At 43.3% G+C, this 24,417-nt stretch overlaps 1 protein-coding gene across 7 annotated transcripts in view; it reads right to left on the minus strand.

Moving 5' to 3' along the window:
* FOXRED1 (FAD dependent oxidoreductase domain containing 1) overlaps positions 1–24,417 on the minus strand; it is a 942,813-nt gene that overhangs the window by 214,229 nt on the left and 704,167 nt on the right. For all 7 annotated transcript variants that reach the window (XR_011201503.1, XR_011201504.1, XM_069224511.1 and 4 more), the window contains one exon: positions 2,968–3,072. Coding sequence is in view for 5 of the 7 variants with exons in the window: in XM_069224511.1 (XP_069080612.1) it covers positions 2,968–3,072 (105 nt within the window). In the remaining 2 variants the exon portion in view is untranslated. The remainder of the gene's footprint in view (positions 1–2,967; positions 3,073–24,417) is intronic.

A 24,417-nucleotide genomic window follows, 5' to 3' on the forward strand; every position in this document is an offset into this window, starting at 1 on the left:
GAGCACTGTAAACAAACGCTTTAAGGTCACACTGTACAACTGAAAGAGGTGCCACTAAAAAAACAAAAATGTACACGTTTAAAAACTTTAACAATATGAGGCTAAGTACAATGCTCCCAGAATGCTCTCTGATTAGATGCAAATGTTTGCAGAAGCTTGCAAGCAAGAGTGATGACTGCTTTCAAAATAAAATGTTCAGAAAAAAATGCAAGTAGGAAAAAAACATTTCACTACTATGAAATTTTAGGTGCTTTTTCTTTGAAGCGTCATTTAGTAAAATGTTGATGCATGCTAGTATTTCCAAAAAATTTCCTAATGGAAACTCAGTGTAACCATTTTCAAAACGATTTTTGGAAGCATTAAAATAAACAGGCACGACAAAGCCAACCAATCTGACATTTTTTGAGTCTTTTGGTTTCTCAAATGCATGTCTTGTTTTGACATGGCTTCTGTAACACTTTATTGCTGTGGGAGCTGCCAGGCACTCACCATTGTAGCAAACACTGGCAAAAAGAAAAAAACTTTTGATCTCAAAAAGCACACATTGCCACCAGTGGCGTAACAAAGGCCCCGTAGCCCCCCACCATGAGTCTCCCTCGCACAGCACCTGCCTTGAGTGAGTGTGGAGGGGGACGCATCCATGTTCTTTGCAGTCTCCAATTTCGTTACACCACTGAATGCCACAGTAGTTCCTGGCACTGAACAAAACTACTTTGTGGGCCAATACGCTCCTTTTGGAAGAGCAGAATACGATCACTCACAGTAAAGCCAGCCGATAGTGAGAGAAATAGAAATTTAATAATAACGTCTTCGTTAATGCCAGACCTGATTAGGGACCCAATTCTTAAAGAAAGTCACAAAAGTGCACCCATGGTATGTCTTTGCATCATTGGCTTTCATGAATTCACAAGAACTTACAGAAGTAGACCAGGAAATCCTACTCCTAGAAAACATTTGTGAACTGTATTTTAGCACGAGCAAATATGCATGTATAGATTTGCTCATGTGAAAATCTACTGAGTGTGTACAGGTTCACTTTCCTTCCAACCACTTTATTCCCAAATCCTCAAAGAACTTCTACTTCTGCCATTGTCAGGAGTAAATGTCCAACCTTTCTCATTATAGGAAAGGATTAGAGGAGAGCTCGTGAAAATCCTTAAAACATGCAAGTTAGTAGGTTTGCAGACTGAAAGGCAATCCAGCCCTGGAACTATTGCTTACTGCTTCCTCCAGCCCCAGTATGTAGATCTGCCAAATGGTGGCAAAACAAGGAAATTGCTGTAGTAAGGACTGAAATTGTAAGAACTCAAGCCCTACTATAGTAGTAGCCCTGGCATAATCAGAGGGGCTATTATCAGAGCTCTTACATACTGAGATGGCTGCTATAATTTGTCACAGCACTACATGGCACTAAAGGGACAAGTAGATTTTGTTTAGAGGACAAGTAGATATTTTATTAAATTCCACACCCCTGTGTTTGACAAAACACATTTTTAAAGTTAATGACACTATGAAATTCCAGATACTTGTCTAAACAGAAGTAGAACATTTCAACACGTAATCCATAAACTTCTCTTGATGATGTCTGCTGAATTCCAGCAACTTATTTAGCAGAAGTAAATGCCCTATAGTACTGGTTCTTAACCTTTTAACCACTGAATCATTATTGGAATCTGGGGATTCTCACTGAGTCAATATTGGAATTTGAAGATCCCGACCTAGGCAATTTTGATGATCTCAACCGCAAACAATACACCAAGATACAGAAACAAACATTCATCAGACAAAACACAAATGATGAAATATTTTATTTAAATTAACACATTTTTAAAAATACAAATTTTAATGGGAAGGATGGCGGTTTTGTAAATTCAAATGAGGCCACCCATCATCCCTACTATATTCTGTCTGATGCGCTTGCGCTGCTTCGACACATCAACGTGAAGATAAACTTAATTTTGAGCCTCCAATTTCAAATCCCTTCACATTTACAAAACGTTTTAAATTGTTTAATTTTACAGATTACTTCTTTAGTTATATAAACTTTTATTAAGCTGTGAATATTATTTAATTTTCTAAGCAGTCAGGAACCCCTGAGTAGGCGTCATGGACCTCCAGGTGTGCCCCGACCACAGATGAAGAACCGTTGCCCTAAAGAATATGGGACTCGATAATGCTGATACAAACCCTGTAAAAGGCAAGACTGTTACTCTGTCTCAACGTAGAGCTTGCTGTCTATTGTATTCTCTAAGGCAATTATATTCTTCTTGGCATCAGTAAGACAAATACTTCTTAACACAAATTACTGGAAACTAAATTCAGATATCTTCAAATACAGATCATTCTGTAGAATTGTGGATTACAATCCATCAATACTGAATCCTGAGTAAGCAGAACCTTCTATCTGCAAAACACATGTTGGCTGCTAAATGTATCCTCCAATAATTATGAACAAGGAATTATATGTTAGTGGAATTCAACAGACAACCAGCAAGGGAAGTTAATAGATAACATATTGAAAAATTCTACAAATGCGAATTTCAGAATTCCATACTGCATTATCAACTTAGAAAAATATGTGATCAAGCATATCAAAGGCATGTGGCTCTGTATTTGCATTAGAATAAAAGAAATTTGTGGTATGAGCTGAATGCCCCCGACTGTGTAAGTAATCTCGTTAGATTGCAATCATAAAGAGGGTAAGATATCTTTTTATTTTCTGAGGGGTGCACCCCAGTGAAAATAGTTACGTCATGCATATGTGCACACATGACCAGCAATTTCTTGCAAAGTGCGGATGTAAATGAAAACTGACAGTCTAAATAGATCCACTGTGCAAGACAGGCAGCCTTTGAATGGTAATGCAACAAGTTCATGCAGGATTTCATTCAAGAAAAAGAAAGTAATAAAGCATTTGTCAGATAAATTTAACACAAATGGTTCCATAACAATCAGAATCTAAATTACCTTCAAAGACTCGAAGATAGGAACCCGCAGGGCCAATTTTGGCCACAGCTTCTCATAGAAAAAAGAATCTTCTACATCCAGATTGCTGATGTCTGGTTCCTCATTCTGAGTAGAGAGAGAACTATTAAACCAGCAGTATATATATATATGTCCTACAAATAAACATATTTTAATAAAAAAAAAGATATATCAAACTAAAGCTGATAAAAACCACAGGCTTTAGGACTGTACCCATTGCGACCCACGATTGATTTATGTTTTTAGGTTTGTACATGCTTAGAAGACTACTCCCAATAGTCAGATGTTTTTAAGTGATTTCTACAATACTCAAAAACTTTAATGCTTTTCATCAGAAGTTTGCAGACAATTACACTTTAGCATGTGTAAGTGGGACGCTTTTAGGAACTGGGAAGAAAAGCACTGTAGCTCAATTGTTCCGTTAAAAAGGTTCCAGTACTTGCATGCAGAAACTAAAAGGAAAGCAACCCCATCCTTATGGGGAAAAACATTCTCAGTTGGAAAGCTTATTGCATTTTTCATGGAGCACATGCTATAACTGCTTTCAACATTTTTATCCTTTTTTGGTTAAGCAAGGAATGTGTATAAGAGCACAAATTCAACTTTTTATGGCATGTATTGCAAAAACAAGGACAACGTACAGATAGCAAAATTGAAGGCACAATCAGTAATATATTTTAACAAAGGAGTTACTTATATATATTTTTTAATATCTACATACTGAATTTAAGACACAATTTGCATTTATCTTGAATGGCATCTCGATGCTGTAACCATCGTTCTAGTGGTGGATGAAGTGCAAAAGATTTCCACACTAGCATTTGCAGAATCTCCTTCTTGAGGTTTGCATCAGTTATCCATCTATTTTCTCACATTGCTATAATCTTACTGTCCTTTGAGCACAACCTAAAGCTCTCAAGATTTCCCTATATATGCATGGAGCCATTACTTTACGCCTCCAAACTTTGCAATGTAGCAATGGACAGACTGTTCTTTTTTAGATAGAACGCTGCATGTCTGAGAACTACTTTCTGAAGCATTACATTACTAAGGCATTTTTGAATAAAGACAGCATTACGTTAAGTTTCACAGGAAGATGTGCAGCAGGACATTTCAAGTTACAGAAAGGCCGGGGTGCCTATAAAAAGTACTTAATACAGCATTATCTTCACACACAAATTGCATACTATCTAAAACAAATCTCTTATATTTGCAAAATTCAGCACAAAAACTAGCATTTACTCAATCATCTGACTGATTTAAAAAACAATTTCAACTGGCCCTCTCTTTCACTTCCATTCTTACCATGCTTCATCTCTCTGAATCACATGCATATCTATCTTTTTCAGGGTAGAGCGCAATCACTTTGGTCCCTGCTGTAATCTCTCTGTGGGCTTGTAACCATGCCCATGCCACGCCCATCACTTCCATTAGTTTGTGGGCTTGCCTTATAAAATTTGCTTGATTTCATTTGTTAAAGGAATGCATACGTCATGCCTTTCCTAGTGTTTAGCCCTTCTCGAGCACACCGGCCAATTACTGAAAACATACGAGGCTCCATGTTTTCTGTATGGTTTGTGGACTACTTTCCCTTTTTACTTCCTACACAGCGTGATCGGGGACTCGAACTCGGTTCCCCAGTTACAAAGTCAGCAGTCTTGTTTAACCTGTCATCCAATCCAAAACAATGCAAGTTACAGAATAAAGAAAACCACAACAATCTTTTGTATTTATTTCCCTTTATGCTGTTCCTAAATGTTGGCATGCACTTGAAAGGGTGCTTTCTCACAAAATACTGATTCTAAAGGGATTGAAGCAAGGTGTACAATGAGTAGAGCACAGAAGTGGGCAGGCCAACAGATTAACAGGGAGAGGCTAGGTTCTGGCTCTATGAGCATGTTCACAAACTGAGGAGAGCCTTACAAATATGTGTCATATCATGCAACAAACATCACAGAGTATAGGGTGTCTTCAAAAGTCCAAAAAGTCTAATTGTTTAACACATGGAAGAATTTCATCTTAGTGCATCAGTTTATATCTGCTTTGAGAAGTATTTATCAAAAGTGAGTTTTTAAACATACAATGAGCAACATTCTTGCTGACAACCTGATTACACTACTATCAGTGAACTGGGAGGTAGGTCAGATAACACTTAGATACTTCTTATTCATGGAGCAACATTACAGTATAGAAAATCAAACAATGTTTTTATACAGGGCATATCGTTGAACTCCAGTATTCGAAGGAGCTCTCATATTATCAGAACAAAAAGAAAGCTTGTTGAAATAAAGTATATGCCCAGGATCACACAATTTGGCAAAGCAGGAAAGCCAGGAATAATCCCCCGATTCATACTGTGCAATTCAGCCACTCACAAGATATCTCTTTCTGACAACAAAGGGAAACACTTTGTCTTAATTTTTGGAGAATGAAAATAGTGCGTGGGTGACATTTGGCAATTTAACACAGCACGAACCTTGCCCAAAGGCATACTAGCGCTTGACACCAGACAGACTGCATTACACCCTTTTGTAGCACAGGGATACTTGCCATGATTCACTGGATGCTGAGCCAAGGGTAGCATTTTGACATTGGTCCGCATGTGGCACAGTCAGAATCCTGTGAAAGTTTGGCTCTGTCTGGGCTTGAGATTCCAATAGTGGTGAGCTTGGGCGGTGTTGTGTGGACCACTGCGCAGCATTGCTTTTGCTTGTAGGCACCGCGCCACAAGAACCACACAGTGCTGTACCACCAGCGTGTCGACTGTCAGGGTCAGGAGAGCAACTCTTTATTCCCTCGCATGAGGGCTGGCTGACATGTCCCCATATAGCAACACTGTATAGGAGAGCCCGAGTGGCGCTCTACAGGCAGCTCTCTACATCCCTCTAATTTGTTACTCAAAGAAAACCTAACTACAGGCACACGTCCATGAAGCAGATACCAAGCACCATGGGAAAAGGACATAAGAAGAGAACAAAAAAACACAAGCAATGAATGATGAAACAGAAAGTAAATAACACTTCAACCCCACTTGATCAGTTCTCCATTTGGCATACAAAATCCTGCAGTCTCTGACTTGGTGTTGGGTCGCAGATGGTTTCTCCCACTCTGACCCTCCAACTCCATTTGGCTCACTCCATCCATCGACTGCACAGGATCTTGGCGAGACCCTTGTAGGGCACACTGCACCTCATCCGCCACAGCTTCTCCAACACCTACTTTCTCCTCGTTCTCACCATCACTTGCACCGTCATCACCACTCACTTAAACCACAACACATTCCGGGTGACCTTTTGCTCACCTCTTTGAACAGTCACCATTGTCCCGTTCATCTTAGCCACTTTCCACACACCAGGTTCATGAGGGGTCCGGAACTTCCAGCCAGAGTGTCTGTCCTTCACAGCCACCATGTCACCCACCTTGAGATCAAGGGCATCTCGTTCTTCTCCAGTCGCTGGTCTTCTGGTTGTTTTTTCTCCTTTTTTCTTGAACGACCTCTCCATCTAGCTCATTCGGCTGCCACAGCGAGTCTGCCAGGATGCAATCCTGTGGAGGCTGACGGAATAGCAGGGCTGCTGGAACACAGCCAGTTGTGCTATGAGGTGTCTGCATGTAGCCCTCAGAAACTTGTGCAGGCACCGCTCTGCATCCTCACCTTGGTCCACACCAATCTTCAGGGTTCTATTGAGGGTCCGCAAGAACCTTTCGACGTCCCCATTAGCCTGAGGCCAGTGCAGAGTAATTCGCTGGTGGTGTATGGCCAACTGACCCAGATAGTCCTGAAACTCTTGCACCTGAAACTGTGAAACGTTATCTGTTCTCAATTCGTCCGGGAAGCTAAGCATGGCAAAAGTCCTTTCCAGCAGAGGCCTTGCGTGCTCAAACCCGGTTGATGCGACCCGCTTCAACCACAGGGAAACGGGTGTACAAGTCAATCATAACCAAGGTCATAGGCCCATCTGGAAAACTTCCAAAGTCCATGCTGATCTTTGACCACCGCCGGGTGCACGGCAACTCCGTGATCACTGGGGCGGTCGGCTGATTGATGGCTTACGGCGCACAAGTGACACATCCTCACTCAGGCATCAACGAGGGCATCCATTCCTGGAAACACACCTTTCTCCAGAGACAAGCTTTTGTCTTGGCCACCCCTTGGTGTCTATGATGAGTCAGTTCAACTACCCTGTCCCATAGGCATTGGGGAGCCACTATTCTTTGGCCACGCAGGAGACCCTCGTTCCCCACAGACCGTTCATTACGCACTCTCCGCATGGTCAAATGCTCCTCAGGATCAAGGGACCTGGTGCCATCCTTGAAATGCTTCCACTCTTGTTGGGCTAAGGCATCCTTCGCTCTACCTATAACCGGGTCTTGGCATGAGGCCTTCGCTATCTCAGGCAATGTCATGGCCACCGGGGATGCTGCCTGAACAACCATCCTCATGAAACTCTCCATCACTTCCCCATCTTTGGGTTCACAGTGCTGTTGATCCCCAGGGTGCTGTGACAAATAATCGGCCGGGTTGTTCACTGGTGGTCGATAGATAACTGTGAACCAGTAGGGTAGGAGCAAACCAGCCCAGCGCTCAATCATCGGAGGAGCCAGTCGTGCTGAGCCGGCAAACAAGGAAACCAAAGGCTTGTGGTCAGTGACCACCTGAAGCTCCTGCCCATACAAGTTGAAGTGTTGACAGGCCCAGCAGATAGTCAGAGCCTCTCTCTCAATTTGCGCATAGAGAGCCTCTGTTGCCAGCAAAGCTCGGCTTGCATATGCTACTGGCACCCACTCCTGATCCCGTTGATTCTGCAGCAAGACAGCACCTATCCCGACAGGTCTGGCATCAACCGCTAGTTCTGTCCTCTTCTGGGTGTGGAAGTATGCCATAGTCACTTTGTCCAGCAGCGTTCCCTTGATTTAAAAGGCTTAGCTAGCCTCCAGGTTCCAAGTCCACTTGGTGTCAGCCTTCGTGAGATGCCGCAGAGGTTCGGCCAAGGTGGCCAACTGAGGGATAAACCTCCCAGAGTATGTTGCCATGTCAAGAAAACTCCGTACTTCCATTGCATTGGGCGATACAGGTGCACTTCGGATGGTGTCCGCCAAATTGGGGTCTACTTGCAGCCCCTTGTGTGAAAAGATGTAGCCAAAAAAATAAACATAGTTCTTGTAGAAGGCGCACTTCTTTTTGTGAAGGGTGAGGCCCGCGTTGGAGAGCCACTGGAGAGTTCCCTTAGACAGGTATGATGATCCTCAAGAGTCTCTGTAAAGGAAAGAATATCATCACTGAGATCACGAAACTAAGCAGCTTTTATCGCTGCAGCCCAACATGTGTGGAGAACGTGGTAATATTTCTGCTTTCAGGGGCTAGCTTTAGTGGATGGTATCCGGAATTTAGATCCAGTTTGGAGAACCACTGGGCTCCATTCAAGTCGGCAATGATGTCATCCATCATAGGCGTGATGTGCCTCTTCCTCTTGATGGCGCAGTTAGGCAAACACAAGCCCACACATAGGCAGATTGCTCCCAAGCCAAAGTAGCCTGGCGCTATCACCAGTGGCAACACTCCGGGGTAGGCCTGGTGACCTTCTTGGTCACTCCTTGGTCCTCCAGGGCCTGCAGCTCTTTTTCCACCGCCGGCTATAGATGGAACGGAACCCGGCGGTGTCACAGCGCCGTCAGAAGTACAGTTGATGTGCAATTTGATCTGCTTCCCCTTGAGTTTGCCCAGTTCTGTGAATAGCTGAGGGAACTCTTCCGGGTGCCTCTGCATGCGTTGTGAATTTGACATGCAAAAAAAACGAGCTCCAGGTCCTCGGAGGTATGGCATCCAAGAAGGATCCCTCGGTTACCCTCTATGACATGAAGTTCAGCTGGCTGAGAGTTTGTGGATCAGTATCTCGTCCAGCATGATGCCAGGCTGTCACAGAATGAACTTGTGCAGTATGTTCGAACGGCACGCCTGGATGACCTGTGTTTGCAAAAACCACAGCACCGAGATCGCATTCATTGCAGCCACAGATGACATCAGGACCATGCTCGACAAAAGAGAAACAGCAGCACTCACCCTCCTGGACCTCTCCGCAGCTTTTGACACGGTATGCCATCACACTCTCCGCTCACGCCTCCACAACGCTGGAATCCGCGACAAAGCCCTGGACTGGATCTCGCCATTTCTTACGGACAGGACCGAAGAGTCCGCCTCCCGCCATTCCGATCAGAAGCCTCCAATATCACCTGTGGCGTCCCTCAAGGATCTTCACTCCGCCCCACACTTTTCAACGTGTACATGGCCCCCCTCGGCAACATCGCACGAACACACCACAACAACATAGTCTCCTACGTTGACAACACTAAGCTCATCATCTCCCTCATGAAAGATCCCACTACTGCAAAGGACAACCTCCACAACGGACTCCACGCCATCGCCAGCTGGATGGAATCAAGCCACCTCAGGTTAAACACAGACAAGACAGAACTACTCATCTTCAGCACCAACCCCTCAGCTTAGAACGACTCCTGGTGGTCCACCTCCCTTGGATCCGCACCATCACTCACCACTCACGCACGCAACTTGGGTTTCCATCTTGGATTCCACACTCAGCATGACTCAGCAGGTCAACACCATCTCCTCTTCCTGCTACAACACCCTCCGCCTGCTCTGCAGAATATTGAAATGGATTCCCATCGAAACCAGGAAAACCGTCACCCACGCCTTGGCCAGTAGCCGATTGGATTACGGAAACGCCCTTTATGCAGGAATAACAAACAAACTCCAAACAAAACTGCAAAGAATCCAGAACGCATCCGCCTGCCTCATTCTGGACATCCCACGCTGCGACCACATCTCACCCCACCTCAGAGACCTACACTGGCTACCAGTATCAAAGAGGATCACCTTCAAAATCCTCATCCACGCACACAAGGCCCTCAACAACACAGGTCCCGCTTACCTCAACGACAGACTCACCTTTCACACCCCCACCCGCAACCTTCGATTCGCCAACCACGCCCTCGCCTACGTACCTCGCGTCCGCAGCACGACCGCAGGAGGAAGATCATTCTCTCACCTTGCCGCAAAGACCTGGAACTCCCTACCACTCCACCTCCGCCTGACCCAAGACCTTCTATCTTTCAGGAAACACCTCAAGACTTGGCTTTTTGACCAGTAGCTCTCTCCCCACCTAGCGCCTTGAGACCTTACCGGGTGAGTAGTGCGCTTTATAAATACCTGATTGATTGAGTGATTGTGTGCGGATCTCTTTGTGCTGGTTGAGGCCCACGCAGGTGCTTGCAAGTTTTCACAGCCTGGCATAAAACATGTCTGCTGACTTCGTAACAGTCTGTTGCGCTTGGCAGAGCTTAAACCGTTCATAGTCCAGGTTTAGCTGAGGATCGAAGTACTGGCACGGCAGCATTAAAATCGTCAATCCTTCCAGCTTTAAGGAGCGTCTGGAAAAGCTCATACAGTTCGTCACCACCATGTGCAGCATGAGGGACCTTCGCACAGTGCCGTCTGTCTGTAGCTCTAGAGTCGGCCGAACCAATGACACCATCGCGGCGCAGCCATGACGGGATCAGCCAGCTGGCTGAAGGGGGGGGGGGGCAACGCTGCCACTGACAAGTGGACTCCCGCATTGGAAACAGGCTGCTGCTGGTCAAGGTGTTGCTGTGATGAGCTCACTGCGCGTTGAATCCGCCAAACACTGCCCGCGCAGTGCAGTTTGAGCAGCTGTCTCAGTCCCTCGTGTCTGTGTTGTGTGTTCAACTTTCCTGTACAGACACCACCTGTGCATTTATTACTGTGCTCATATATGTATATATATATACACACACATATATATATACATATATATACACACATATACATATACAAAAAGAAAACCACTAAACCAGCTACATCCAACTCATTAGGCTGGTGCGAGGAAATGGTAGTGGTACTCGTTTTAAAATATAAGAAAAATGTCTGCACTTATTCAAAAAAAGTAGAAAGAAGTCGCACTCGACATGTCCACTCCTCAAAAATAGAATTTTATTTGCAAAAAATATATAAAAATATATATTATCCATAAAGAAGGAAACTGACTCAAAGGCAACGTGTTTCAAAACCAAAGTGTCTTTATCATGGCCAAATTGAAAAAACCTGGGCACATTTCAAACCATACTTAAATACCCCTTGCAGTGAACAGAGAAAAAAATACTATAAAAAAAAGAAGTTTAAGGTTCACATAATAACATCCAAAAATTCAAAATGAATACTATAAGCAATTCGAATAAATTAAAAAGTACACACAAATCAAAATGCAATTGCCAATATTTTAAATCGAATGACCCTGATAATTTTAACCCATATTTAGGATATAGCATCCTGGTATATTACAGTTCACATGTTTCTCACCGTGCTTTCAAAGCGCCTCTCGTCTTGATTTTTTTTTTTGGCATCGGACACTTGGTCGAATGCTTTTTCGGATCATTCGGTGGTCTAAAGCTCAATAGGATTAGCTACTCCTACAAGAACAGGGTCTAGGTGGCAACTTGATAGGGTTATTAAATAACCAGGAGTGGCTTAAGATGTGGGGACATTCATCTCTGAGTTTTTTTTGCAATTAATAGAAATACAGCCTTGCTTTTTTCTGTTTGGAAAGCTTTCAAGGCCACAGCACATGGGTGTATCCTTGCTTACAAAGCCAAGGAAAACAAAGAGCGCATTAGGCAAACAAAAGGAGCTACAATCAGCGGTTGATTCTATTATGAGGGCTGTTATTAGTTCCCCAGACCCTTCTTTAGTGAAGGGTCTGGGGAACACTAAATAAAATCTAAAGGATTTTTTTAATTTTAATATTAGAAGAAATCAATAATTCTAAAGCCTATCAGCAACAATTGTATAAGGAGAGCCAGCAGATTGGAAAATTCTTAGATTGGGCTACACAGATTAAGCACGACAAATCTGCTGTTAGGAAAATTGAGGATCCATCCACTCAAAGAAGGGTATTTGAGAAAGATGAAGTCGTGTTTTTCTTTTTATAACATTATACACAGCCATATGAAACTAAATATCAGGTTTCTTCCTCCCGCATAGCACAGAATTTTAGTTTGTTAAGATTGCTGCAAATCCCCAATTCTATGTCTACAGCAGTGACAGGGAAAATAACAGAGCCTGAGGTTTTTGAAGTTTTAGGAAAAAATCCCAAAACAAAAACTTGTGGTAATGATGGATTCCCCTCTGAATTTTAAAAGCTATTTGTGAAGCAACTGGTTCCCCTTCTAGCTGATTTTTTTGATTTTATAAATGAAGGTGAGGTAGTCCCTCCTTCCATTAAAGAATCCATTATAGTTAGTTTTCTCAAAAAAGTAAAATCTCCTTCAAAGGTCAACTCTTATAGATAGACCAATTAGTCTGCTTAATGCGGACTATAAACTCCTGACTAAAATATGGGCTACACGCGATATGCCAGTGGACCAAGTGCTGATTCTAAAGGACCAGAGCATATTTGTTTCCAATCACCTTATGGCTGCAAATACAATTGTTTTTAACTTCATGCAATGGATTTCTTCCCATCTAACCACATGCCTGCGGCAGCAATTACAGTCAAACCTGAAACAAGAACGTGGTTGATTGGGATGCCTTATTCCTTTGATTGGCAGTATTTGGTTCACCCCTCGCAGTTTGTCACTATGCTAAAGAACTTGTACAAGGGAGTGCAGATCAAGGTAATAGTGAATTCTGGTGTTGTGGGTGAGGTGTCTATCAACAGGAGCACCCATTAGGGATGTCCCCGGTCCCCAATACTATTTGTTTTTTTATTGAACCATTAGCAGTTAAACTTTGTAGTACACCAGTGATAGCAGCTCTGGTAGAGGGGATGTCTAAATCAAAGTTGTTGCAGACAATGTGATTTTGTATCTTACTCCCTTATAAAGATAAAGTACAAGGGACTTTTGACCTGTTAGAGGAATAAACGGGCAAAGGGGGGTACAAGGTCAACCAGAGCAAGATGGAAACATTGCTTTCTAATGCATTAGTTGAAGAATTACTCATTTTACAGGCAAGGACTTAAACCCTAATTAGGTATTTAGGCATATGTGTTACTGATCATTTTTCTCAAATTATTTCAGTTGAACTACATCTCTATGCAGAGAAAGGCACAAGAATTTCTGGATGGATGGTCTCACCTCCCCTTAACGTTTATCGGGAATGTGACAGTTATGATGTCAATATTACCTTTATTTCTGTTTTTGTTTTCCAACGTCCCTATTAATCAATAGCAGTTATTTTCAGGAACTCAATTCTTTTTTAGAAGTTTCATTTGGAATATGAAGGCTGCTAGGGCTAAATTTGGTGTCTTGCAGCTCGAGAAGGCTCAGGGAGGCCTGGCACAACCTCATATGTGGACGTACTGTCATGCAGCGCTTTTTCATCTAGTAGGAAAATTACTTAAAGGGAAGGGAGTATTGGATGATTTCTTTTTAAGCAAAGTAGTGCAGGAATCCACAGTTAGTTTGCCAACCTTTATTTTTAAAAAATAGCTAAATTGCTGAAGAAAACAAGGTACAAGACACTTCAGGAGTTGGGGTATAGGATGTCAGCCTTAGAGAAATTTTATCAGATCCCAGTAGGCTTCAACTACCTTGAGATTCAGGAATGTAACCATTTCGGCCTGTCTTTATCGAGGACTGAGCTGACTTTTTGGGTGTCTCATGGCTTTTTATGAGGGGCAAATAAATAACCTGGGATGAGGTAATCCTGGATGTGGAGGCCAAAGCAACAGTTTTAGGTGAAACTTCTTACAGCTAACTCATTTTGCTTCTAATAAGATCTCAGTTTTGCGTGCACTGGTTAAGAGGAGGCTCACAGGCATTGGGAACTGGTACTGCTTGCTGCGTAGTACTTTTAGCCAGGATGTTATTCCTGGGTTTCTTGAAAGAATCTATGAGAAAACTCAATGTAGACTTACAGAGGACAATTGGCAGGTCACCTCAGAGTTTGGAGACAAGTCTCTGAGAGCAGCAAACTTTAGGAGAATGTCCTTTCTCTCCTGATGGTTGTTCATACCACACTCCTAACTTTCTGCATAGAATGTACCCAGATGTCCCTGACCAATGTTTGTGCAGCCAACAGGTTGATGTGGGGGATTGGCTCTATACAGTCTATGCATGCCAGTAGTAAAAATAGAGGTGTTTGACCACTGACTTTGTGTTTGCCACCGCCATGGGTTATAGCTTGGGTATCTATTCTAAGGTAAGGAAGCTGCAGCTAGAAGTCTATCAGATGAACAAGTTACTTACCTTCGGTAACGAGGTATCTGGTAGAGACTCTATCTAGCTGCAGATTCCTTACACCCAACCAAGCCTCCCCGCTCTGCGGATATTTTTATACAAATGTATATATATATATATATATATATATATATATATAAAATGTCACTTACCCAGTGTACATCTGTTCGTGGCATTAGTCGCTGCAGATTCACATGTTGTGCACATCCCACCATCTGGTGTTGGGCTCGGAGTGTTACAAGTTGTTTTTCTTCGAAGAAGTCTTTTCGAGTCACGAGACCGAGGGACTCCTCCCATTTGACTCCATTGCGCATGGGCGTCGACTCCATCTTAGATTGTTTTCCCTGCAGAGGGTGAGGTAGGAGTTGTGTATGCTAGTAATAGTGCCCATGCAATGGAGTGAATGCGTCTGTACATAATGAAGTTTAAAGTAATATATTTACAAATGTACAAATGTTTAAGATCTACTTCTGAACGGCTACAGGCTCCCGGGGAGGCGGGTGGGCGCATGTGAATCTGCAGCGACTAATGCCACGAACAGATGTACACTGGGTAAGTGACATTTTCCGTTCGATGGCATGTGTAGCTGCAGATACACATGCTGTGCATAGACTAATAAGCAGTTATCTTCCCAAAAGCGGTGGTTCAGCCTGTAGGAGTTGAAGTAGTTTGAAATAATGTTCTTAGTACAGCTTGACCTACTGTTGCTTGTTGTGCAGTTAACACATCTACACAGTAGTGCTTGGTAAATGTATGCGGCGTAGACCATGTTGCTGCCTTACATATTTCGTTCATTGGAATATTTCCTAGAAAGGCCATGGTAGCACCTTTCTTTCTGGTTGAGTGTGCCTTTGGTGTAATAGGCAGTTCTCTTTTAGCTTTAAGATAGCATGTTTGAATGCACTTAACTATCCATCTAGCAGTGCCTTGTTTTGAAATTGGATTTCCTGTATGAGGTTTTTGAAAGGCGATAAATAGTTGTTTTGTCTTTCAAATTAGTTTTGTTCTGTCAATGTAGTACATTAGTGCTCTTTTGATGTCTGATGTATGTAGTGCTCTTTCAGCTACAGAATCTGGCTGTGGGAAGAACACTTGTAATTCTACCGTTTGATTCAAGTGGAACGGTGAGATTACTTTTGGTAAAAATGTAGGATTGGTCCGTAGAACAACTTTATTTTTGTGTATTTGAATAAATGGTTCTTGAATGGTAAATGCTTGAATTTCACTCACTCTTCTTAGAGATGTGATGGCAATTAAAAATGCAACTTTCCACGTTAAGTATTGCATTTCACAAGAGTGCATGGGCTCAAAAGGTGGACCCATGAGTCGTGTTAAGACAATGTTGAGGTTCCATGAAGGAACCGGTGGTGTTCTTGGTGGTATAATTCTCTTTAGGCCTTCCATAAACGCTTTTATGACTGGTATCCTAAATAATGAAGTTGAGTGCGTAATTTGCAGGTAAGCTGAAATTGCCGTAAGATGTATTTTAATGGAAGAGAAAGCTAGTTTAGATTTCTGCAAATGTAGTAAGTATCCTACTATCTCTTTTACAGATGCGTGAAAAGGTTGAATTTGTTTATTATGGCAGTAATAAACAAATCTTTTCCACTTATTTGCATAACAGCGTCTAGTGGTAGGTTTTTCTAGCCTGTTTTATGACCTCCATACATTCCTGTGTGAGGTCTAAGTGCCCGAATTCTAGGATTTCAGGAGCCAAATTGCTAGATTCAGCGATGCTGGATTTGGATGTCTGATCTGTTGTTTGTGTTGTGTTAACAGATCTGGTCTGTTTGGCAGTTTGATATGAGGTACTACTGAAAGGTCTAGTATTGTTGTGTACCAAGGTTGCCTTGCCCATGTTGGTGTTATTAGTATGAGTTTGAGTTTGTTTTGACTCAACTTGTTTACTAGATATGGAAGAAGTGGGAGAGGGGGAAAAGCGTACCCAAATATCCCTGACCAGTTCATCCATAGTGCATTGCCCTGAGACTGATGTTGTGGGTACCTGGATGCGAAGTTTTGGCATTTTGAGTTTTCTTTTGTTGCAAATAGATCTATTTGTGGCGTTCCCCACATTCTGAAGTAAGTGTTCAGTATTTGGGGGTGAATTTCCCATTCGTGGATCTGTTGGTGATCCCGAGAGAGATTGTCTGCTAACTGATTCTGAATCCCTGGAATAAATTGTGCTATTAGGCGAATGTGGTTGTGAATCGCCCAATGCCATATTTTTTGTGTTAGGAGACACAACTGTGTCGAGTGTGTTCCTCCCTGTTTGTTTAGGTAATACATTGTTGTCATGTTGTCTGTTTTGACAAGAGTGTATTTGTGGGTTATTATGGGTTGAAATGCTTTCAGAGCTAGAAATACCGCTAACAGTTCTAAGTGGTTTATATGAAACTGTTTTTGCTGAATGTCCCATTGTCCTTGGATGCTGTGCTGATTGAGGTGTGCTCCCCACCCTGTCATGGATGCATCTGTCGTTATTACGTATTGTGGCACTGGGTCTTGAAAAGGCCGCCCTTGGTTTAAATTTATACTGTTCCACCATTGAAGCGAGATGTATGTTTGGCGGTCTATCAACACCAGATCTAGAAGTTGACCCTCTGCCTGCGACCACTGTGATGCTAGGCACTGTTGTAAGGTCCGCATGTGCAACCTTGCTTTTGGGACAATGGCTATGCATGAGGACATCATGCCTAGGAGTTTCATTACTAATTTGACCTGTATCTTTTGGTTTGGATACATGGCTTGTATGACATTTTGGAATGTTTGGACTCTTTGTGGACTTGGAGTGGCAATTCCTTTTACTGTGTTGATTGTTGCTCATAGGTATTGCTGTGTTTGACACGGCAGAAGGTGTGACTTTGAGTAATTGATTGAGAAACCTAGTTTGTGTAGGGTTTCTATGACGTAATTTGTGTGTTGTGAACAATGTTTTTGCGTGTTGGTTTTGATTAACCAATCGTCTAGGTACGGGAACACATGTATTTGCTGCCTTCTGATATGTGCAGCTACTACTGCTAGACATTTAGTAAAAACTCTTGGCGCAGTTGTTATTCCGAATGGCAACACTTTGAATTGGTAATGTATCCCTTGGAATACAAACCTTAGGTACTTCCTGTGTGAAGGATGTATTGGTATATGGAAATATGCATCCTTTAGATCCAGTGTTGTCATGTAGTCTTGTTGTTTGAGCAGTGGGATTACTTCTTGTAATGTAACCATGTGAAAATGGTCTGATTTGATGTATGTATTTAATATTCTGAGATCTAGTATAGGTCTTAGAGTTTTGTCTTTTTTGGGTATCAGAAAGTACAGTGAGTAAACTCCTGTGTTTAGTTCTTGTTTTGGTACTAATTCTATTGCTTCTTTTTGGAGCAATGCTTAAACTTCTAATCCTAGAAGATTTATATGTTGTTTCGACATACTGTGTGTTTTCGGTGGGACTGTTGGAGGGAATTCGCGAAATTCTATGCAATAACCATGCTGGATAATTGCTAGTACCCAAGTATCTGTTGTTATCTCCTCCCAATGTTTGTAAAATTGGCTTAATCTTCCCCCCACAGGTGTTATGTGATGGGGATGTGTGACTTGTGAGTCACTGTTTATTTTGAGGACTTTTGGGGTTTTGGAATTTTCCTCTACTTCTTTGGAATTGTCCCCCTCTATATTGCCCCCGAAAACTTCCCCGCTGATATTGGCTTTGGTAAGTGGGCTTTGTTTGTGATGTTGTGGTTTCTGTAGGTTGTCCTCGAAACCCTCCCCTAAAAGGTGCTTTGCGAAAGGTGCCTCTGCTCTGCGGGGAGTAGAGTGCGCCCATGGCTTTTGCCGTATCAGTGTCTTTCTTAAGTTTCTCAATAGCAGTGTCGACTTCCAGCCCAAACAACTGCTTTTCATTAAATGGCATATTTAGCACGGCTTGTTGAATTTCCGGCTTGAAACCGGACGTGCGGAGCCATGCGTGCCTTCTTATTGTTATTGCAGTATTTACTGTCCTTGCAGCCGTATCTGCTGCATCCATTGAAGCCCGTATCTAATTATTAGAGATACTTTGTCCTTCTTCCACCACTTGCTGTGCTCTTTTTTGGAACTCCTTGGGTAAGTGTTCTATCAAATGTTGCATCTCATCCCAGTGGGCTCTGTCATATCTTGCCAAAAGCGCTTGTGAATTGGCAATGCGCCATTGGTTTGCTGCCTGTGCTGCAACCCTTTTGCCCACAGCATCAAATTTGCGACTCTCTTTGTCTGGAGGTGGTGCGTCTCCCGAGGTATGAGAGTTTGCTCTCTTACGAGCTGCCCCGACAACTACTGAGTCTGGAGTTAACTGCGTTGTAATATAAACAGGATCTGTTGGCGGTGGCTTGTACTTTTTCTCCACCCTTGGAGTTAGTCCTCCAACCGGGAGTCCCTTTTACAACCAAGACAAAACAAATTTCCAAGTCTGCTAAGACCAGGCATCTTCGCTCACTAGTCTAGCTTCAAACTTCAAAGGATTATCGTTTACGATAGTCTCGTGAATACACAAGTCCTTCGGCTTTGGTACTTGCAAGTTCCAAATCAAAGTGATCCCAAAGGGATACCAAACCAAATGTCCAACTTAAGGACCAAACCAAGTGTCCAACTAAGGACTGGGAGACGCTCCACTTATACTTAACTGAAAATATCGATGACGTCACCAGAAGACTCGTCTTATCGTTTCGCTCTACCAAACATCAAGGGTCCAAATCAGGGCGATAGCCAGAGCAGCAGTCCTTCGTAGCCGCCGGGAAGCGGGGAACCTCGCAGCAAAGACTTTCGGACCACGTCGACATGCAGGGGTCGATGAAGTGGCGGCCTTCCTCCAGAATTTTCACACGAAGCTCCCCACGGACCTCAGGCTTGGACCGGTACCGCTGGTATCGCCCCACGTTGGGCGCCAACTGAGGTACTGGGTTTTTCAGAACCGGTACTGATCCGGTAACCCAGCGGTGCCAGGGTACACCCAAAGACCTTGGGTACTTTCCTGATTCAGACCACAGAAACTCAGAGTCTTCTAGGTGAAGTCAAAGATCGAATTTATTGGCTGCAACCAAGTGACAAGCGTCCTAGAAGTACAACAGCACGGTTTGTATGTTCTCAGGAGACTGTGTCAATGCAAAGTCAGGTTTCCTTATATACAGTTTTTTAAGCTTCAGGCAAACATTCTTGACATTTTGGTTGGTCATTCACATGTTTTCACTACAAAGGAAAAAACAGTGTCATGATGAAACCTCATATTTCATGTCATCCAACCCATAATAAATTACCCGGCAAGGCCTAGTATTTTACATCAGATAAGTGTGGGCCCCTAATAAAAACGGGCACCTCCCCCTCGTAAAGTAAGAAGAAGAATAGAGCAGGTGCAGGTGTGAGCAAGTTAGGTAGGGTGTGTGAGCGATAATAAGGGTTTTATGGCCTGGTGTGCCTTGATGCTATCTGATTTGGCCACTGGGAGAGGGACTTTACCAAACAGGTTTGGCCTGAGGCAATGGTTCCAGCTTGCCCAGGTCAGAGAAAAGTCAATCAAGGTGTACGTGTCCTTGGAATCAAATCTGACTGTATTATAAGCCTATGTGAGGGCAACTTTTAAAAATGGCTGCCGTGTATAAAATGGGAGTGCAGGACGAAAATGGCGATTTCGAGGTGAAAACGCTGCTGGAATTGAGCGAAAATGCTCATGCTTAGTGTACTAGTCATTATCGGTCTTTTGATACTAAAATCGTACTGCTGTGGCAAAGTAAATTACATGGGTCCAGAATTTTTAGAACCACATGGCTCGGCCTTTAACAGGATCCTGAAAGATTTGTTTTGAATGCTGGGAGCATAGGTAGTCTTTGGTACTGGCTATGAGTGGAGGTTAGCGTGTTAAACAAGAAGTCATCCTCAATTGGTTCTGAATGCAAGGTGACGTTATGGAAAGCAGCTGCCCTTGCGATCACCTGTGTGTAAGATGTACTGTCCTCAGGAGGGGACGGCCTGGTAGGGTACGAGTCTGGGCTGTTGTCCGATACTGGAGCATCGTAAAGGTCCCATGCATCGGGATCATCTTGACTCATGGCAGTATGAGTCGGTGAGTGCATCAGTGGAGGAGTTGCTACTGGTGATGTGTGCACTGATGGTGGTGGAGAAGGTGGTGGAGTTGTTTTCTTTGCCACCTTTGCCTGTGGCTCCTTGTCCTTTTCGTGAAAGGCAAGTTTTCTTTTTGTTTTAATTGGAGGAAGAGTGGTTATCTTCTCTGTGTCTTGATGAATGTGGAGCCTCCTTTGAGTATAGTCTGGCTCTACAGCTTGAAGTTCCTCTCCAAATCTATGTTTTTTCATTTGTGAGGCTAATCCTTGTTCCTCTGTATAGGAACCTGTTCTCGGCTCCGAGGCTGGATGTTTCGGAACCAAACTTTTTCGGAGGTCTTTTTAGGCTCCGAAGAAACCTTTGTAATTTTCGGGGTGGTGGTGTCTCGGTGCCGAATTTGTTCGGTGCCGAAATTTCTCAGAGCCGATGTCTCGGGTCCGAGATTGCTGTGTGGCGGTATCTCGACCGGAGTCGGATGACTTCGACACCAGCGTGCCCTTTTTCAGTGCCTTGGCTCGGTCACCGCTTTTTTGGGTTAAGCCATGGCCTGTTGGCGGTGGCGTCCCCTGGGCTCTTGTTGACTTCTCGTGGGTCTTATGTTTCGACGTCTTACTCACGGTTTTCGGCGTTTCTTCGGCCTCGAGCTCTTCCGAGTCCGATTCGCGGATAGAGAAAGCTTCCTCTTCTTCCTCGAAACGCTCTTGTTCTGTCGGCGTCGACGCCATCTGCAGTCTTCTGGCTCTTCGGTCTCTTAACGTCTTTCTGGACCGAAACGCTCGACAGGCCTCACAAGTATCTTCCTTGTGCTCTGGGTACAAGCACAAGTTACAGACCAGATGCTGATCCGTATACGGATACTTGTTATGGCATTTTGGACAGAAGCGGAATGGGGTCCGTTCCATCAGCCTTGAATTCACACGAAGCCGGGCCGACCAGGCCCCGACGGGGATCGAAAAAACCCCGAAGGGCAACCGGAACTCTTCTAAATTCGGTGTCGATCTGTTGTAACTAGCCCGATACCGAACGCAAACAATACCGACGTTTTTTCCGAGATTCTAACTAACTTTCCGACCCGAAACACGGAGCGAAAAGGAACACGTCCGAACCCGATGGCGGAAAAAAAACAATCTAAGATGGAGTCGACGCCCATGCGCAATGGGAGGAGTCCCTCGGTCTTGTGACTCGAAAAGACTTCTTCGAAGAAAAACAACTTGTAACACTCCGAGCCCAACACCAGATGGCGGGATGTGCACAGCATGTGTATCTGCAGCTACACATGCCATCGAACATATATATATATATGATCTTGGCATTTTTGCCTTTCTTAAAGGCATGTAAGAATTTTTACTTCAAACAGTGAAAGAGATAAAATCCATATCTGTTGGTTCTTTCATGAATCTGCGCTTCCGGCGTGGAAAGTTGTGGGAAAAGAACTGACGTACGCACGCCGAGACAGCTTCTATATAGACAACCGTGACGTCATAGACGGCACCAACGACGCTAATGATACACACGGAGCTGGTCGACGCAGGAGGATCCGAACGACGCCACCCGACAGCACGCACGCAGGGTACTGCTCAGCAGAAAAATTCCAGATTCGAAGCTGGCACCAGGAAATTCAAAGGTAAGGAATCTGCAGCTAGATAGAGTCTCTACCAGATACCTCGTTACCAAAGGTAAGTGACTTGTTCTTTTCTCAATCAGTCCTGAGACCTGTGGATAATAAGGAATATGATATCCACTCAATATTGTGCTGGGAACAGTAGTCCTGCACCAATTTGCCTTTGAAGTGTGGCCTATTGTTGCTCTGCATCTGGAGTGGTACTCCATAGTATAACATTAGCAAGTCCAGAGTTCTGATAATACTGTGCTGAGTAGCACGTTTGCAAGGGACAGCAATCAAGTATCCAGAATAAATGTCCACTACGGTACAGGCATATTGACACCCGCTATTAATCAGTAGTGGTCCAATGTAATCAATTTGCCATATCTGTCCTGGTAACTTTCCTCTCCCCAACTGATCTTGGTCTGTTTGAGGGACAGATCTCTGTTGTGTGTGCTGACAAATAGGACAATGCAAAATTATTTTTTATTAAGTCTATGGGAAAGTGCATCCCTCTAATCTCTGCCCACCTGTAAGTGGCTTTTTCTCCCAGGTGTCCACGTTTCTGGTACGCCCACTTAGTCTTCCCCACCCAGTCAGAAATCTGGGTGGACACTTCTGCCTCTGAACTTTTGTCTTTGACATCTGCAAGGGAATTGAACCAGCGTTCTAGTGAGTCAATGGGACAATGAGCATCTATGACTTTACTCTGTTTTAACATTTCCCAAATTTCCTGCCACAACTCTTTGCTCCTCACCTCCTTTGAATGAATGAACCAGTTATGTGCAAGTCATGTGGAAAGCCAAATGGCTAATCTATTGGCAGTGAACCAAAAATCAGTGTAAAAATGACAAGTCCCAAGCAGCTCTTGCTTTAGAACCTTACACACAGTGTACAACTCTGCATATTGGCTACTTTTTCCTTCCCCTGTGGTAGACAACGACTTTTCAGTAACTGGATTGTATGACACTGCCTTCCAATGTCTTTTAGTACCCACTTATTTCAATGAAACATTAGTGAACCAAACCATGCTTTCTTTTCTCAGGGGACAAGAATTCAAATGGTGCACTCCATATCACTGGTGACTCTTTTACCTGTGGTACCTTCTGCACCCTCTCCTCATCCTGTACAGGGGCTTGTGACACCTGTTCATGTAGGGCTGCAGTGCCTTTTGGTCCTACTCGAGCCCTGTCTTGTATGTACCAGATCCAGTGTATGATGCTAGCCTCTTGTGTATGTCCTATACGGTGAGATTGCGGTGAATTCATTACCCACTGCATGATTGGTAGTTCAGATTACAGAATTACATTATAATTTAGTGTGATTTGCTCAGTATCCACTAGAGCCCAATAACAAGTCAAAAGCTGTTTTTCAAAAGGAGTATAGCGCTCCACAAAGTCAAGTAGTTTTCTAGTCCAGAGCCCAAGGAGCACCCTTGTACTCCCCTCTTTCTGCCACATACTCCAGTTTGCACATTGTCCCTGAACAGTTACATATAAATCAGTGTTTCCCTCTTGCACTGCGCACAAATCTAAAGTCTGTTGAATTATTTCATTTGCCAAATCAAAAGCACACAGCTGCTCCTCACTCCATTCAAACTCATGTTTTTTTCCTGGGTAATTTGTACCAAAGCTTTAAGATTTTACTCAGATGAGGGTCATACGGTTTCCAAAAATCAAACAATTCCATGGAACTCCGTGTCTCTTGCTTAGTGCAAATAGTAGCAAACTCTAAAATCTCTTGTTTTTACGTGAAACAACATCTCTCTATGTTGTGGATTCCAAGGAATTCCCAGAAACTGCACATTTTGTGACAGTACCTGTGTCTTGTCTGAATTAATTGTACACTTCATACTCTGCAAAAGTGGTCTGAATATACTGGTAACATCGTCAGCTTCTCTCAGTGTAATCCTTTAAAGAATGCATTTCAACTCCTGCCAAAAAACGTGGGCTGCTCTGCGCACAGAGAACTACGCTCTTCTCATGAGGCTCACACTGGCCCCTACCTTCTTTAACCTCCTCATTACTGGAATGTAAAAAGCCAGATTCTCCTATAACAGCTTGGTAGATTTCAACTTTATCTTGCAATAATTTGTTCTGGCTAATTTGCTCACGTAAATTCTTATTTTCATATTCTAAATGTTTACATCTCTCATGCATTTTTCTGTAAGCAGACAAAAGTATCCAAACCCTCCTGTCAAGAACAAAAGGGACATCATTCCTCTCAAAAAGCACCTTTCCTAAATATGAAAACACTTTAGTTTGATACAAGCACCCATCCCAAAACTTCGAAAGTCCTGATAAACCAGAAAATGTGTTTGTCACAACACCATAAGGCAGTTTAACTTCACATGCATTTTCAAACATGGTTTGAGGTGCTTCCTTTAAGTCTCTAAACAAAAAAACAAATAAAAAATATTTACACTTTTAAATCGTGCACTTCAAACCACTTTTTTTTTTAGACTGACTACG

The sequence above is a fragment of the Pleurodeles waltl genome, chromosome 3_1, assembly GCF_031143425.1.
Source record: "Pleurodeles waltl isolate 20211129_DDA chromosome 3_1, aPleWal1.hap1.20221129, whole genome shotgun sequence".
Taxonomy (NCBI): domain Eukaryota; kingdom Metazoa; phylum Chordata; class Amphibia; order Caudata; family Salamandridae; genus Pleurodeles; species Pleurodeles waltl.